General features: G+C 42.9%; 1 protein-coding gene across 1 annotated transcript in view; it reads right to left on the reverse strand.

Moving 5' to 3' along the window:
- Positions 1-16,071, reverse strand: part of mcf2lb (mcf.2 cell line derived transforming sequence-like b) — a 39,599-nt gene that overhangs the window by 3,521 nt on the left and 20,007 nt on the right. The window contains exons 4-27 of the mRNA XM_041950395.1: positions 14,256-14,346; positions 10,852-10,971; positions 10,607-10,723; positions 10,060-10,209; positions 9,812-9,936; positions 8,761-8,875; positions 8,555-8,674; positions 7,452-7,643; positions 7,161-7,352; positions 6,742-6,901; positions 5,522-5,583; positions 5,340-5,425; positions 5,105-5,171; positions 4,903-5,018; positions 4,497-4,566; positions 4,306-4,398; positions 4,122-4,214; positions 3,880-4,005; positions 2,158-2,379; positions 1,950-2,042; positions 1,288-1,366; positions 1,088-1,157; positions 828-934; positions 462-554 (exon numbers count right to left, since the gene is read on the reverse strand). Of these exons, the coding sequence (XP_041806329.1) occupies positions 462-554; positions 828-934; positions 1,088-1,157; positions 1,288-1,366; positions 1,950-2,042; positions 2,158-2,379; positions 3,880-4,005; positions 4,122-4,214; positions 4,306-4,398; positions 4,497-4,566; positions 4,903-5,018; positions 5,105-5,171; positions 5,340-5,425; positions 5,522-5,583; positions 6,742-6,901; positions 7,161-7,352; positions 7,452-7,643; positions 8,555-8,674; positions 8,761-8,875; positions 9,812-9,936; positions 10,060-10,209; positions 10,607-10,723; positions 10,852-10,971; positions 14,256-14,346 (2,759 nt within the window). The remainder of the gene's footprint in view (positions 1-461; positions 555-827; positions 935-1,087; positions 1,158-1,287; positions 1,367-1,949; positions 2,043-2,157; positions 2,380-3,879; positions 4,006-4,121; positions 4,215-4,305; positions 4,399-4,496; positions 4,567-4,902; positions 5,019-5,104; positions 5,172-5,339; positions 5,426-5,521; positions 5,584-6,741; positions 6,902-7,160; positions 7,353-7,451; positions 7,644-8,554; positions 8,675-8,760; positions 8,876-9,811; positions 9,937-10,059; positions 10,210-10,606; positions 10,724-10,851; positions 10,972-14,255; positions 14,347-16,071) is intronic.

Raw genomic sequence — 16,071 nt, forward strand, 5'->3', positions numbered from 1 at the left:
CCTTCAGAGAGAAGTCGAGGAATAGTTCAACGCTTAAACTTATTAGCTCAACTTGCTTGTCCTGAGTTTCATGGGAAGGTTGATGCCACTCTTACATCTGTGCAGTAAAAAATGAAGCCAGCAGCTGGTTAGCTTAGCTTAGCATAGATACTGGGAACAGGGGGAACAGTTAGCCTGACTAAGTGTAAAAAGAACTAATTGTGGTTTTAGGTTGAGGTATGAGCCAGATTGTTTCTTGGCAAAACCTTATCTTATCATCACCATACAGACAGAGCGATATCGAACTTCTCATCAAACTCACAGCAAGAAAGCAAATAAGCGTATCTGCAAAATGTCCATTTTTTAATGACTTAACAAATTTATTCAACTACAACTAATTGGAAACACACTCTTTTTGATTTGACAAGCACGGATGATTGTGTGATGTGCTGGATATGAAACTGGCAGCAGCCTGGCGTTACCTTTCTGAGCTTTGAGGTTACTGAATCCCTGCAAAGTAAAGCGCTTTTTAACCACGGCTGCTCTGTCTGAGGTAGGGCTTGTCACAGCCTCATCTGACCCAGAGGAAAAGCAGGAGGACAGGGCAGACAAGAGGAAGGAGGGGAGAATGTAGGTTAAGTGCAAAGGAAGAAAAGGAATAAACAGGGAAGACGTTACATGATTCAGTGAAAGAGACAGAAGTTAAGACACGGGTTAATCATCAGAGGTACACAGTAAATGTAGTTTGTGCAATACATGAACTGCAAATGCTAAAGGAAGATTTATTTTTTTAAAAAACAGAAGGGTTTGATCTCTGTATCTGGATGTCTCTTAGTCTCTGCACTCACCTTTTCCTGTGGGCTTTGGTGAGGAAGAGGAGTTGACATCAGGGCTGCAGGGCTCAGCTTTCTTCTCCTCTCCCCTTTTAAAGCTCTTCTGACCGGACTTGAAAGGACTGTGGGTGGACAAACGTGGAACGTAAGAATCTTCAAAAGCCCCTGGAGACATTGTTGCTGATTGTCCACAGATTGGTCATCAGTAGATTAACGATTAAAGCCTGGATTTAATTTGTGACAGAGAATAAATGAGGCGTGGAGCCCAGACTTACCTGAGACTTACTGCTCCGCTTGGCACAGGAGGGAACTGGAAAACCAGGTCTGGTGCCCTCTGCTGGCTGGCTTCTGAAACACCGACCACTTCAGCATTAGATTTTTCTTTCACAATCATTAACAGCAGCATATTAGTGTATCAGTTTCAGGTAACATATTAGTGTGAACATTAAGTTTAGAAAGCATGCTCTCTCTGTACCTCTGCATGCTTCCAGCTGGGTTGTAAGAACCTTCCTGATCTCATTTACCCAAGTGGTTTTTACTTCAGCCGTCGGCGCCTGAGAGGGTTAGGCAAATATTACAAGGCTCAGTATAAACTCTATAACACGTATCACTGTTATCTGGAGGTTTACATCCATATGCATGCCATATGTATCCATATACAAATGTTCAAAGACAGCACATTGTACACAAAGGATAAGCTCTGTGGTTATTTTGCATTCTGCTTGATGTCAACACATTCCATAAAAGAAGACCAAAAACCAGCAATGTGTTTGTTCGTCTTCCAATACTTTCCAACTTCCCTGACAGCACCAAGCACATTTGTTTCCTTCTGAAGAGACAGTATAAACCTTTAAAAATGGGTCATTATTTTTTTAAGGCTCAGTAATTTCTAAAAACAGCTGCATTTATTAAACATTCATAAAACAGCAATAGATTTTTCATTTGTTGGTGTTAATTTTCAGCCTAAGATTATTAAGCACATGAGATTTTACAGCGCTAGGAAATGGACAGAGGAATCAGCTCTTGACTACAGAGACAATACTTATCAATCAGATCAAATCATTGTTAATTCTGGTCATTTCATGGGATTTGTTGACAATTAGAAAGCACAAAAGAAAATTAGACGACTCAGCGTACCTGAACAATGTAGACCTCTTCTCTGGAATTGCACCAGATTTCAAACTTCTTGTTGTCTCCCTTTGCGTTCTCAGTAATGCCGACAGCGCTCATCTGTTAAAAGGCACAGCAAAGGCAAAGAGTAAAAGTCTTTACAGATACAAACAGGTGGCGGTATAGCAGACAAACGCAGCAACGTTCTCAGCGTTGCAGCTGTAGAGGTGCTCACATTCAGAGAATGCTTGAAGCTGTACGAGGGAGCTTTCTCGTAGCCCTCTCCGTTCTCCTCCCTCCTCTTGCAGAAGAGCAGGGCTTTCTCGTGGAGGAACAGGTGCCTCTGCATGGGCTTGAAGCGGGCCAGATCCTTAACCTTGGCATGGCCTTTCTTGTGCTCTGTCCACACGCTGAACGACCCCTGCATGAGCAGCTTACCCAGCTCGCTCAGATTACCCTGAGAAAGGAGAGAGTTAGAGATGCAGAGACAGAGCTGATCCACTGCATATGTTCTATAATACTGTACAGATGTCATAATTTGATATTCATACAACTCCAGTTCTTTTCCATTTAATGTATCTGTCTTCTGGCTAGTCTGCACTCTGAATAATGTGTCTGTATTTTCATGGAAGCAGCTGCCTTGAGCATGTGTGTTCCTCCTGATAAAATATTAAGGCTTCTGCACAACACAGAACCTCCTTAAGTCACTTTCCTCCTTTATTTTCATCCAAACTTTATGAATTACGTACAGTTCAAAAGGAGTCACAGCTCTCTGGATCTACACATCTCAGTCTATTTAAACCTACACAGCAGATAAGGGCTGCAATTAAAATTAAAATTATTTTCTGGATAAAACCATGAATCATTTTATCTATGAAAGGCCAAAAAAATCCAAATCTATTCAGCTTACTATCACCCAGAATTAAGAAAAGGACCAAATTCTCACATTTAAGAAACTGGAATGAGAAAACGTTTGTCTTTTTTGCTTTAAAAAAAAATCATTAATCACTGCAGCTCTACAGCAGATTTCGTAACAACAACTGCCTGACTGATTTGCCAAAATGCATCTCTGTTGCCAGGTGTGATAACCTCTTAAACACTCACAAAGCGACAAATTAAAGATGATATCTTATATCTTTAAGTGCCTTTGGGCTTTGGTACAATGTGATCACAGAGTGAATAGGGCTGTGTGCAGTTTTTATTATGTTACGTGATTTTAACTATTTATGATATTATATATCATGGCACTATTGTATGTGCTGAATCTGCTCTATGTAGCCTCAGATTTAGGCAATACTTTGTGCGTCTCCTTCCTTTTCACTGTAACAGTATTCCTGTCTCCCTTTTTGTGTCAGCTCTTCTTTGTTGGTCTTTTCCCTCTTTAAATGACTGAATCAACCATGAAAGAGATTCAGTGTGACCAGTGCTATCCCAGAACATCACACTTCACCACAGATTGTTCAGGGTTCGTGTAGCTTTTTAGACGAAAATTCAAGCACTTTTCAAGCACTTTCAAGGTACCTAAGCCAAACAATTTCTAGACTCTCAATGCCTTTATCAGCACAGTTGTGCATTTATAGTAACAATTTAGTTAAATTGTTTCTATAAATGCAGTTGTGAAAAATGAAGTTTACAGAATTCCTTCATACCCACAGCAATCAATGTATATCATCACTTTGTTTTGTTTTTTTTAACAGCTTTTCATATTAACTTTGATTGAAGGTTTTGATCATTATAATATTATGCTTGCTAATTTCAATGCCAACAGGATTGTTTCATTTGAAATATCAAAAGATTTTTGGTTTTTATGAGTGATTGTGGTAAATGAAAAAACAGATTATGCTGAAAATCAAGCATTTTTTAAGGAGTATATTCGATTCAAGCATATTCCTAACCTGGAAAAACTCACGGTTAAAATTACGCATTTTTCATTCTGTTCTCCTGTTTAATGTCTCACCTCATATCCTGTAATGGCGATGAGGTGCATGGAGTCATTGACAGCCTTGAGGATGCCTAAGATAGAGGTCAGTGCCTCCTGCAGGTCATCGGCGCCCTCACAGCTCTTACTGTACTTCAGCATTTCCTGCCGTCAGAAACACAATGAACATGCAGCTCACAGCAGTGACTGAAGAACAGAAATTCCACTGAGAAGACAGCTTAACACTGCAGTTGATTTGTGGCCAGCAGAGATCATTGTACCTTCAGTAGCAGCTGATATTTGGTAATCCTCTGAACAGGCTTCAGCAGGTAGGAATCTAAGCCCAGTTTATGCTCCAGCTTTTTCTGACATTCCTGATGGAAATTTAAAAAAAAAAAATTTGTCAAACAAAACACAGTAAATAACATTTACTTAAAGACTTAAAGGTGCTGACTGTCTGCTCACCTGGAAGAAGGCGCAGTCCGAGCATTGCCTCCAGAGGCTTTCAGAGCGGGGCTTGTTGTGGCAGTACTTCTCGTAGATCTGCAGGTCTGTCATCTGGAGGAAGTCAGCGAAAGCCATTTGTATTCAAGAAACCTCTTCCTCAGCACAGATGGATTCACATCTCTGTGCAGAAAATGTCATAATTCACTCACCCTCTGTAGAAAACACCTTCCAACCAACTCTGGGCAGTCAGTGTACTGCTCCAACTCCCTAAGAAACGTCCTGGAAACGACAAAATCATGTTACTGATGAAAGAGTTGAAGATGGTGAAGAATCAGAGAAAAGATACGGATAGTTGAACAAAGTGTTGATGAGCTTTGATGGCTAAGCAGTGGTGGATTCAGGCTGTCTGACGGGCAGAAAAAATGAACAGGGCACCAGCTGCATGTACTACTGTACATCTGTAATAACTATTACTATATGACTCTATATTTTAACTCATTTTCTTGCATGTGGTCAGCCTATATGGCATTGCATCATGTTTTCTCCACCAGTGAGGCTAACAACATGTCACAGGGCACTGATATCATCAGCGACAGGCAGGTGGCGCTCCTTCACCTCCTGTGGAAGTGGTAGATTTCCGGCATGTTGCCGAACAGAACCTCCTTCTTGTTCTGCAAAGGAGCAGGGATGAGGTTTGCCATTGCTGGATTATCCATCTCAGAGGCATATCCCTGCAAGCACACGGAAACAACACATGAAAGTTGAGACACAAGTGAGAGCCAGAGAGGAATAAACACTCAGTGGCGTGAATGAACACCTGCAGCACGCAGAGCAGCTCCTCCACGTAGGCTCTCTCAGTCTCCAGCAGCTCGTTCATAACGTGCCTGCAGGCAGACAGAGAGCAGAGTTAAAGGGAGAGATCAGATGAAGGATTTGGGGCTGGAACACTCAAGGTAAAAGAGTCACAGCTCCATGTATAATGAGATAACTGTTTTCACAAAGACCATCTGCCGTGTAATTTGCAGATGAAAGAGAGATGAATGACCCCTCACCTCCTGAGCACCGCCAGGTTCTCCTCCTCCTCCGACAGAGAGGCATGTCTGCTGTTACTGTCTCCGTTCTGCAGTTGGCCGTTTTCCTGAGGTGGGACAAAACCTCAGGTCAGCGTGATGCACGAGGCATGAAAACAAACGTTAGAGAACAGGTGAACAGACAATATGCAAGCTCGACTCACCTTCTCACAGTTGTTCCCAGAGTCTGTCTCTGAGCAGTTCTTCTCCTGCTGTGCTCGGTGGGCTGCGGCGGGAGACAAGGAGAGAGAGTCTGATGTCAGCACAGGTGGATTATCTGATGCAGCTTGTGGTTGGTCATCAGTCCAGCATTATATTTGAGGCACAATATGTTTTTACAGGTTGCATTCAAAGTTTAACCATGAATTTCAGCATTTTTGGTAAAATCTTAATTGTGTTTTTAAATTAATTGTAAATACCTTCAAATAAAAGCCTATGAGTAAGGAAACAGGCCAATGAATAAGGAAATAATTGTAATAATGTTAGAAATAATCTCAGTGTAATCAATCTAGACCTTAACGACGCTAATTAGACACCTGTGACACACTGTTTATTTTTTTTGATGCTGTAGATTGATGCTGCTACTGTCATGTTTTTGCCTTAAATAATGCTGTAAACACACCTTCATAGTTTGCACAATTATTTCAACTATTTGATCAAAAATTCTCCCAAATTTCTTTCCAGAACAAATGAGAAAAGTGTGGACACTGTGGTACTTATTGGGTTTTGGTAAATCATGCTGCCCTTTCATTATGTGAAAATGAAAAGGGTGCCCTGAAAAAAGCCTAACATGCAAATAATTTTAAAATTATATGTGACTGTATGTTTATTAGGAGGATTTCTCACTTCTTGTTAGTTATATGGTTCAAACTGTTCTTTGTGTTGTTGATGCAAACTTGTCACTGGGGTTACTTTTCACAGGAGTTAATATTCTCAGAAGCTGGAAAGGAAAGACTGTAGTAAAAGTTCTCATGAATGCTTGGTGTTTTCTTTTAAAACTATAAGATACAGACCACAATCCACCCATTAGTGTGAGCTTTATTGATGCTAAGGGGTGACAAGCATTTTTTAAATTCACAAGTACCTCAGCACTTGTATTGTGTCTGCAGTGACCCTTTCTAAAATGTAGCTTTCAGAAATGGTTGACAGGAAAGGTCCAGTAAAAACTATAAATGAGTCATATCATCCATTCACTCCATCACGTGTTCAAGGGCTGTTGTGTAGAGAATGTGGAGCCTGATAATGTACCTTTAAGGGCTACACATAATGTGAATAACATTAGTGCCATGCAAAGAATGAAGAGCATAAAAGCCTGTAGAAGAGCCTGAATAGGCTCTGCATTGTGTGAAAGAAATGGTCCAGGTGTGGATGTGTGGGGACTGACCAGGCGAGCTGAGAGGGGATTTGATGAAGGCTTCAGGTCTGGGGGCTACAGGCTGCACTGGCCTGGTCTGTTTGGCTGCTAGCTTCTTCAGGCTGACCCTCCTCTTGTCAAACATCTCCTGCATGGACGTCTGCTTCTGGAACACCTTCTCCACTTGGTCCTGATGTGCAGGAAGTTACCAGAGGAGTGTCAATACCCGACATGTGCTGCAATCCCAAATGCTTATTCAAGCCATTGTTCAATCAGCATATTTCAAATGAACAGAACTTTACAGAATAAAAAAAAAATCACCCTGGTTTATGTTGCTCCAGCACAGATAATACAAAAATTTAGAGAGCTTCTCATAATGCCATCAAATCAGATCCCACAACATGCTGTGTGCAAAGTGCGACACATGTATGTGTTGGTGGGAGTCTTACCCTGAACTGCTGGTTGAGCACTGCCTCATATTCTCTCCAGATGGTGCTGAGGTCTGTCAGCTGGTTCTGGCCCGCGTTATCCAGGTAACGCTCCAGCTCCTGCAGGGCTAACTCCGCCCCCTCATGTGACTGACACTTGTCTACTGGCTGAGACGCCAGCAGGTATATGCCATCATCTACCCACTTAGAAGCCTGAGGAGGACAGCAGAGGAAGAATAATCAATAAGATAACAACAAGCAAGACAAAGCAAGTACACTGAGAGTGTGTGTGTGTGTGTGTTGTCTCCGTACCCTCTCCAAACAGTGGTGCAGCTCCATCGCTTTGAGGAGGTGGTCCTTCTTGGCTCTCAGGGTGCTGCTCACATTCTCACTGATTGCTCCGATCTCGCTGCATTTGGGCTGAATGGAGTCCTCAGCGTAATGGGAGTTCTGGATTAGCTCATCACCCTCACTGGCCAATGACGAGGCTCTGTTCAGCACCTCCTGTGGACCAGTGTGGGGTGATTAAGTCCACCAGTCTTCCTTCAAACTATTATTCATTTTTGCCAAATCACGCATATCCAGAAGAATACTGAAAGCGGCTTGTTTTTTAATATATTCAAACATACTGGTTGTTGCTGATTTGATATAAACTACCCTAACTTTTGAATGTTCTGTCCAATTGCAACCAAAATGTAAGGAATTGTGCACCTGTCAACTCAAAACAAAATCTGATGCCATTTAGTCCATAGGTGGCGCTCCACAGCAACATGATACATTCAAATAGCCCCGCTGCAACGACTGTATCATTTGTACTTGCACAAAGCCTGAATATTTCAGCACAGGATTGAAGTATTAGCCCAAAATCATGGCCACCATCAGACAAATGGACATGGTTGAAATTTGTCTTTTGTTGCAGATCTGGATCCAGATCAGGATTAAAAAGTACTTGATGTGCTGTGCAGCCTTGGCAGAGTGAATACTCTCTCTGTTTAAAACAGGTCTGACGGAGCATAGTTTCATTAAAAATAAGATAAGAGTACTGTGCTGATATGTTTATGTGTATTATGAATATGATTGTAATGATCTAATTTTTTCTGAATACTGACTTACTACAGTTTGTTTTATCCCACTGACTGATCCCACTGACTGCACAACATCACCAATTAATTTTTTGGAACAAAATGTAATGATATTATTACGAGCTAAATGTTTTTCCAGACTGTCTACAGACTTACTGTATTGGTGTCATGTGATTGGATGTAAATATATACATTACTGTACACAACAGTGGTTTGTTATTCAGAAACAATCAAGAATTACATTGCAACAAACCCACCTTATAAAGATATTATTCATCTATTCACACCATGGTCAGACCAAGCTTGAATTGGGAGGGCTTGTGTATCACTTACACAGATTTTCTCCTCATAGGTGGTGAGTTCACAGAAGATATGGTCAGCGTGGGCTGGGCTGATCCCCACCTCAGAGTAGGTCGCCAGTTTCTCAGACACCTGATCCAGCAGCGCCCTCACCTGCAGCGGAAGCACCACAGTCAGTTGCCGAGCTTCGAAAGGGATCGTGTGGATGATTTCACCTGAGCCTACAGGCTCCAGCTCACCTCTCTGTAGTTGTGCTCAAAGTGGCGCAGCTGGCGACACTGCTCCAGTTTGGTCTGGTGCCTCACCCAGAACTCATCGAAAGCCCTTTCTGTCTCGTCCAGCTGGGACAGCAGTCTGAAAAGAGGAGCAGAGAAAGAAGTGTGAACAGCAAGAGACGGAGAGAGTGAAGAGAAATGAATAGAGCAAGAAGTATAGCGGGGATGATGACTGATAGATTTGGATATTTTCTCTGTGTGTTTGCGAGTGTGCGTTATGTAGAGCTAATGCCTGTTGACACGGGGATCAGTGCCCTCAGTGTTGCTTAAAATACGGCACTGACTCACCTCAAAGCACACCTCGACAAGTATTGACTGACTTACTGAGACAGACAGACAGACCAGCAACAATAAACCAAAAGAGTCTGCTGGCTTCAGTCTTTGTTACACGGATCAGTCAGAGCTTTGAGAGGCTGTTAAATGAGCTAAACAACAGTAATAGAACTGTATCTTTAGTCCGGAGCTGATACTAAACTTACCAGTAAATAACTACAATTTGCATCTTAAATGTTTAGTCATACAAAGATTAGAGGTAGAGGAGATCTATAGTATTAATCAGTTTGTTTAAATATGAAAAAAAAATCAAATACCCAGCACAAATTAACAGAGTACAGTATATCTTAATATTAAAACAAATATGTATTAAAAACATAATTTATATGTATGTACCATTCACACTGAGAGGCTGTAAATTGAAAATGTTTGGTACATTTGCTTAATAAATGGTCTGAATAGTTATCAAAGAACAAAATATATTACATCAATATTTATTATCAACTTTCTGCTTTAATAATTCACTTTCACTTTAATTCTACAGTGAGGATACGTGCTAATGTATAATGGTCTGAACCTGAGCTGTTTGTGAGAAATGAGAAAGCAGATGTGTTAAACAGCCGAAACATTATCACTTCCATCTGCTCATGCTAATTATTCTTTTGTCTTCTAGGGAATAAGAGACACAGAGGCTGGTTTTTAGTAGCTATCCTGCAGCTACGTCACCTGAGGTGGTCCTAACCTTTGCACTGTCGCCAGGTTCTCCAGTTCATCCTGGTTCATGTTGTGGTCGGGGTCTCTCACTACGGGCTCATTGATGCTCTCCAGCAGCCTGCTGCCCTGACCCAGAGCCACCAGCAGGTCCTCCTACAAACAGACAGAGTGATATTGTCCAAATACACCCCTTATATAAACACCTAATATACATACATATAGACAGAGATAAACAGAGAAATAATGCATGCAGTGCATGTGTATGCATGGTGTTACCTTCATTTTGTCTTTCTTGGTGGTGTGTGTGCTCAGCAGGATGGTTGTGGCCTGGATTTCATTGGGGAGCTCAGTTTCAGCCAGCTCAGTCCCAAACGACTGCAGGGTCTGTGCTGTTTTCTTTACCATCAACGCAAAGCCTTCAATAGCCTGATGCATACGAGACACAACAAAGCCCATCAGCCAGCACGCTCACGGTGACAGACAAGGGTCGGTTTTTATTGGCTGCACATTTTATTGCTGTTGTGCTTTTCTCGATTCCATTAAATTAAACACTTTTAATGAAGGGTTTCACCCTAGAGCAGTGGCCATGTTTTGATGATGTCATTGGATTACACTATGTTGACATGTATGCAAGACACAGCCAAAGTCTAGCTTGAGTATCTCAAATCAGACTTATAACTCTTATTTGTCTTTAGCTTTTACATGGACTTATTTCACTGTATGTATGCATATATGTTGCTCAAAAAGTGCCTTGGAAAGGCAGTGTGGGTCGGTGGTCTGTGGACCATGCTAAGCACTGAGGTGGTGTATACAGCGTACATACAGTGCGGTGAGAGATCCACTTCTCATGGCAGTACTCCTGTGTTCCCCCGAGTTCCTGGGTCAGCTGGGTGCGGTCGATGTAGGAGTGCAGCTCAGTTATTGAGCTCAACATGATCACCTGAAACAGTTACGTATGTATTACTTCAGAATAATTATATTATGTAGCATTTTATGAGCACTGTATGAAGATCTTCTTTCTTCAGTAAATTGGATTGGATTTACGAGCGACTGACACGCTGTACGCACCGGCACCTTCATCTTGAACTCATCCTTGTTGAACTTGAAGAGGATGTCAGAGAGTGTGCGCTGCAGGAGGGTGGTGGGCCTCAGAACCAGAACCAGCTGGAGGTTCCCTGGGAAGGAGCCCTGAAAAGAGACAGTTGATGTAGACTGTCACTTGTGCAACAGAGCAGACAGGACCCTCCTCCACCCTGAGTCAATTATACATCACACTTGTTCTGTTCCGTCTGCTGGCAGCCTGCATCTCTTATATATTTCCCCTTCTCTTTGTCTGTCCCTCTGCGTACCACGTGGAAGCACATTCAGGCATGTATCTGGAGTGTATAGAGTAGAAGAGAATGGGAAATGTGGGGGGTGTCGGCCACCATCCTGCGGCAGGGACATTAATCTTCATGTCCTCTGAGATGCTCCTGGATGAATAATGAGGTAGAGAGAGTCGCCACCAACTCATACATGTGTGCAGTCACATGTTTTCTGTACTCAGCTTGCACAATTGAGACTTAAACTGGCGTAGTTTGATGCATTTGTTAATATGGAATGATGCACGAGCAAAGGTTTTCCATGTGCATACTCAGCATGAAGCAAAGATGTCTGGACTAATCCGTAAAAAATTAATAGATGCTTTCAGAACATCCAGTCCTGCAAAAATCTACTGTAACATGCTATAGCTACCACACACTCAGCGTAGCCAATAGAACCAATAAAATGCCAATTAAAATGCCATGATTGACCCTCGCTGACAGACTAAGCACTGCTGTGACAGGAGCTGGACGATGGTTGAGGGTGGACACTGATTTCCCCTCCCGAGGCTATGCAATTGTTAATGCAACTTTAATCAGCTAATGACCTAAACGGACGGTTCGCCAGGTTGGCCGCCCTTCCCGAGTGAGTTGGGGAATGCTGGTCTAAGCAGAAATGACAATGAATACATCGTTAATAGGAACCACTCGGGACAGGCACTGTTAATGGAATTAATAAATCAGCTCAGTGTTTGTCCTTGCTGACCTGCCAAAACCAGAGGGAGCAGTGTGGTAATGCTCCCTCACCATCTGGAGAAAGGAAAGTTATTGTGGGACATACTGCTGTTTTTATTCTGTTCTGTGTGTTTATGGTTAACGGGTTTAAACATGTTGCGCAGCACATTCAGAAACTGGCTTCCCCAGTATTTTTCTTTCTGCCAATAAATCCATAAAAAGACCCAAATTAAAAACTGATCCTGACCCTACTAACAAGGATTCCCTGTACAGCCAAAGCGTGATATATCTTATTCCTCTGTGCCATACAGCTCTGTTAATGTCCAGAAACTATTAAAACACATGAATGAGTCATACTGTTGGGTGACATATTCCTTCATTATGATGAACGTGGGTGCTGTAGTACATTTTGAATTGACGCCATCCGGCTACCATTAATCCTCACCAGGACACCAAAATTGCATCTGAAAACAGTCCCCAGCTGATAGCTCATTTGAGTGATTTGAGTGTATGAGTAAAGTTTGCTAAGAGCTACAGTTCCCGGAAGGGTAGAGTAGTGAGAAAACGGCCTTTTTTTTTTTTTGGGTGTTTTCATGGGCTTTGTTGACAGCAGTAACACTACAGAATAAATCCAACCTCAACCTTTAAATGCATAATGCAGCTTCAAAGCATTCAGCCATGCTGCTTGGATCTGTTGTCGCTGGCAGTCATGGTCATGGTCTACTTGTTCTTTGTTCTTCGTCAATGATAGGCTGAGAGATAAAAGTAGATGCACACACAAACACACACACACACACACACACCCTCCAGATAAATGACATGCCAGAAGGGTGTGCTTTAGGGACTGACAGTAACTCGGCAGACTTAATTAGGACCAGTCTATAACACACACTTTCTGTCTGTCAGCAGATCAAACTCAGCCATGCACGGTAACGGGGAGCTTTCCTTGAAGCACACTGACCCACATTTACACGAACACGTGTGCTTATACACACAGACACACAATAAGACAAAGGCAGCCGTTTGACAGCGTAAACATTATCCTCACTTCTTCTCCCTCCCTCATCATGATGTGTGTACACACTGACTGAATAACCTCGCTGAGTGACTCCTTCGCTGCACGCTCTGACTGCAACGTGCTTCAGCTCATGAACTAGTCTCCACTACAAATACACAGCAGCAGCTCGAGGAGAGCCAGCTTTCATCATCATCATCATCCGTTTAGCAGCCCGGCTGAATCATCCCAAACGGGACGTTATTGCAGGGACGAGTGAATGCCCCCTATTACCAGCCTGTCAGCCTGTAGAAGTCCCCCTTGTGGGATTAATAAGGCTTGATTTAATTTCAAATGAGCAATGCGGTCCCCCACGTCTCTTGAGACCACGGGTGGTGATATTCATCTCTCATTCTCTCTCTCAGATATTTCATCTTATATATCCCTCTCTGCGTTGAGGTATTGCTTCACTGCCTTCAGCATTCATGATGATATGAGGATCTATCTGAACTAAAATAGTGCTATTCTGTGTACATTTATATAACATACAACATGTCTGAAAAATGCTAACTTTCTGCTTCCTGTGTTTTGACAGCAATAAACACGTCTGTACTGCACTGGCTGGGAATCATGATGCTAAATGCTTATCATTTTAGCCCAAAAAAGCAGAGCGACTGCATGATGGGGGTGTTTCTCCCCCACACTTCAACACCCCCCTTCGGAAAACATGAAACACAGATGAACAGATAAGCATATCAGGTCCCAAAAGAGAAGAGAACAATGAGCGAAAAAGAGCAGAACCCTGATTACTTCTGGTGCTTCACCTCTGCATCCCCTTCATTCAGCATCATGAATGACATGACGAGTATCAGTTCTCTGTTTTAAAAAAAAGGTGTAATAGACTGTTGTAAGTAGCAATGAAAGAGGTGATAACTGTTTCCCTTTCTGTAGAGGTGTTTAGCAACTGATTACACTGCCAAATGAACCCCCTGAAACACAGCATCCAGGCTGAGTATCAGTTAATTAAACCATTAATCGAGCAGACTCAGTATCTTGGCCTTTTGTAATGTGCAAATACATTTGTCATTTTTCAGTGGTAAATAATGCGATGCAAAGGTGATGAACGAGACATTGAAATGAATGAGTGAACAAAAGAATCATCATCTCCTTCTGTTTTTTTTTTTTTTTTTTTGGCATGTGACTGTTTATTTGTCCCTGTAGCTATGGAAACACATGGCAGACTGTGATGGTGATGGGAGAGTGTTCAAGGACGGGGTTGGCTCATATTAACCTCCCCTGCAGGGTGGCAGTGATATCAGTGGTGGGGCTGTGGGAGAGATGAGGGATGCTCTGTGGCCTGACAAACCCCCTCTCAGAACACCAGACAATGCAGACAGAAAGGGAGTGCATGGTCACACGTGCACACACAAAGACAAACTCACTGCGATGCGAAGCAGGGTCCCCTTGACGGCCGCCCATCGGTCTTGCCGGCGATCAATCACAAGGATGAAACCCACATCGGTTGAAGACAAACTGGAACACACAGAGAGGCAACATGTTCACAGATTTAACGGTGATCTGTTCTACCCAGCTAGATGGGTCGGGGGTGAGCAGAGCATGAAGTGAATGATGAGAGAGGATCAACTTTTACCTCTCAGAAAATATTAAATCAGAAGCTGGAGAGTGGTCTGGGGAGCAGCATGTCTGCACTACAGTGTAAAGGCTCCTTATAGCCACTTTTATGAACAGAGAAGCCCTTAGTAAACACAAGAGGTCAAAGAGGAAAAAACACAAAAAACATACATGTCATTTCCTTCACTGTGTGCACAGTGAGACAGCGGAGAACCTAAACGCCGGTTCACACCTCGTTGCTTTGTTACACTGCTCTTTATCTTCTTAGACAGCTGGTGCAGTCCATAAAAGGAGAAGCTGTGAAGCACCTCCAGATTTCTTGGCCTCCAGCCCCCCCCCCCCAGTCCTCTCCCTGCACCCCCCTCTCCTTCCACTGCTGTCCTCTCTGGTCCCAGGAGGGAGGAGGGCTGTGTGGTTTACACTCCACCAACAATCAATGACAGTCACATGTGCAGCTCACCGGCAGGCTCCCGAATGCAAACATGAACACATGATGCCCCCACAGCATAGGTGCACGTGAGCACCCCGGCACTGTCTGTCATGCAGAAATATCCAAGTAATCCTCAAGTGTTTGCTTTCATGTCCACCATTTTGCAACTACTAAATACACAAACAGGGTGGCCGCAGGTAAAAAGAGCAGTCCTTTTCACAATGCAGGCAAAATAAAGCACAGGAGATGAGGATGTGTCTCAGAGGTGGTTCCCAGTATGCTGTGCTGGTTGAGGGAGAGGGAGCCAAATGTTTCAGACAGTCACAGCATCCAGCCTGTCCCCCCCTGCACTGCATCTATCAGCCATCCAATGAGACACTGGGAGCTGCAGAGACACGAGCCTATCACAGGAGGGCTGCAGGGTGATGAGCAGCTCTGGTAGCCAGTCAGCAGAGCTTTACACGTCAGGGGAGGGGACAGAGTGAAAGAGGATGCTGCTGTAAGCATGAGGGTTTCATTTCCATGCAGAATGTTTATTCATGTCTGCCTCTCTACTTTCTCTCACTGTAACATCTACATTCAGAGCGGCACCTCTCTTCTCTGCACGTTCCCTCTCCTTTCATCTTTTCCCATTCTCCTCCTCCATCATCCCCACTTCTCGGCTCCGCGCTCAATCACCTACACACACTCTCAAAGCCACTCGGGCTTTCAAAGCACAAACTGCTTTACATCTCAGCCGCAGAAGAGCAGGAGGAGGAGGATGAGGAGGGGGAGAGCAGGAGAGTGGTAGCTTTTTCTGCCTCTAAGACTTTTACAGCTGCTGAGATGAGAGGCTAGTTTATGGTGAACTTAAAGCACCTGAGGCAGAGACGATGAAATGGCCCAAACTGCTTTTGTGTGTGTCAGATCACTCGCTTTTGCCTGTGTCCCAGTTGATTTTAAATGACATATGTCATACACTATATATTGGGAGCATGGGTGTAAATTAGCAGTTAAGATAAGCATGGCACATTTTCACTGACTTAATGTAGATGCTTATTAAATGCACTAGACCCCACAAATAAATGAATAAACAATCAACATCACATGTGGATTCAGATTTTGCATCAATTCTGCATTTATACTAAAATGTAAATAACAGTTTAGCATTTTGGTTCTGAATTTAAAGTTATTTTGAACTTATAAAAATGTAAATG

Source organism: Chelmon rostratus, chromosome 13, assembly GCF_017976325.1.
Source record: "Chelmon rostratus isolate fCheRos1 chromosome 13, fCheRos1.pri, whole genome shotgun sequence".
Taxonomy (NCBI): domain Eukaryota; kingdom Metazoa; phylum Chordata; class Actinopteri; order Chaetodontiformes; family Chaetodontidae; genus Chelmon; species Chelmon rostratus.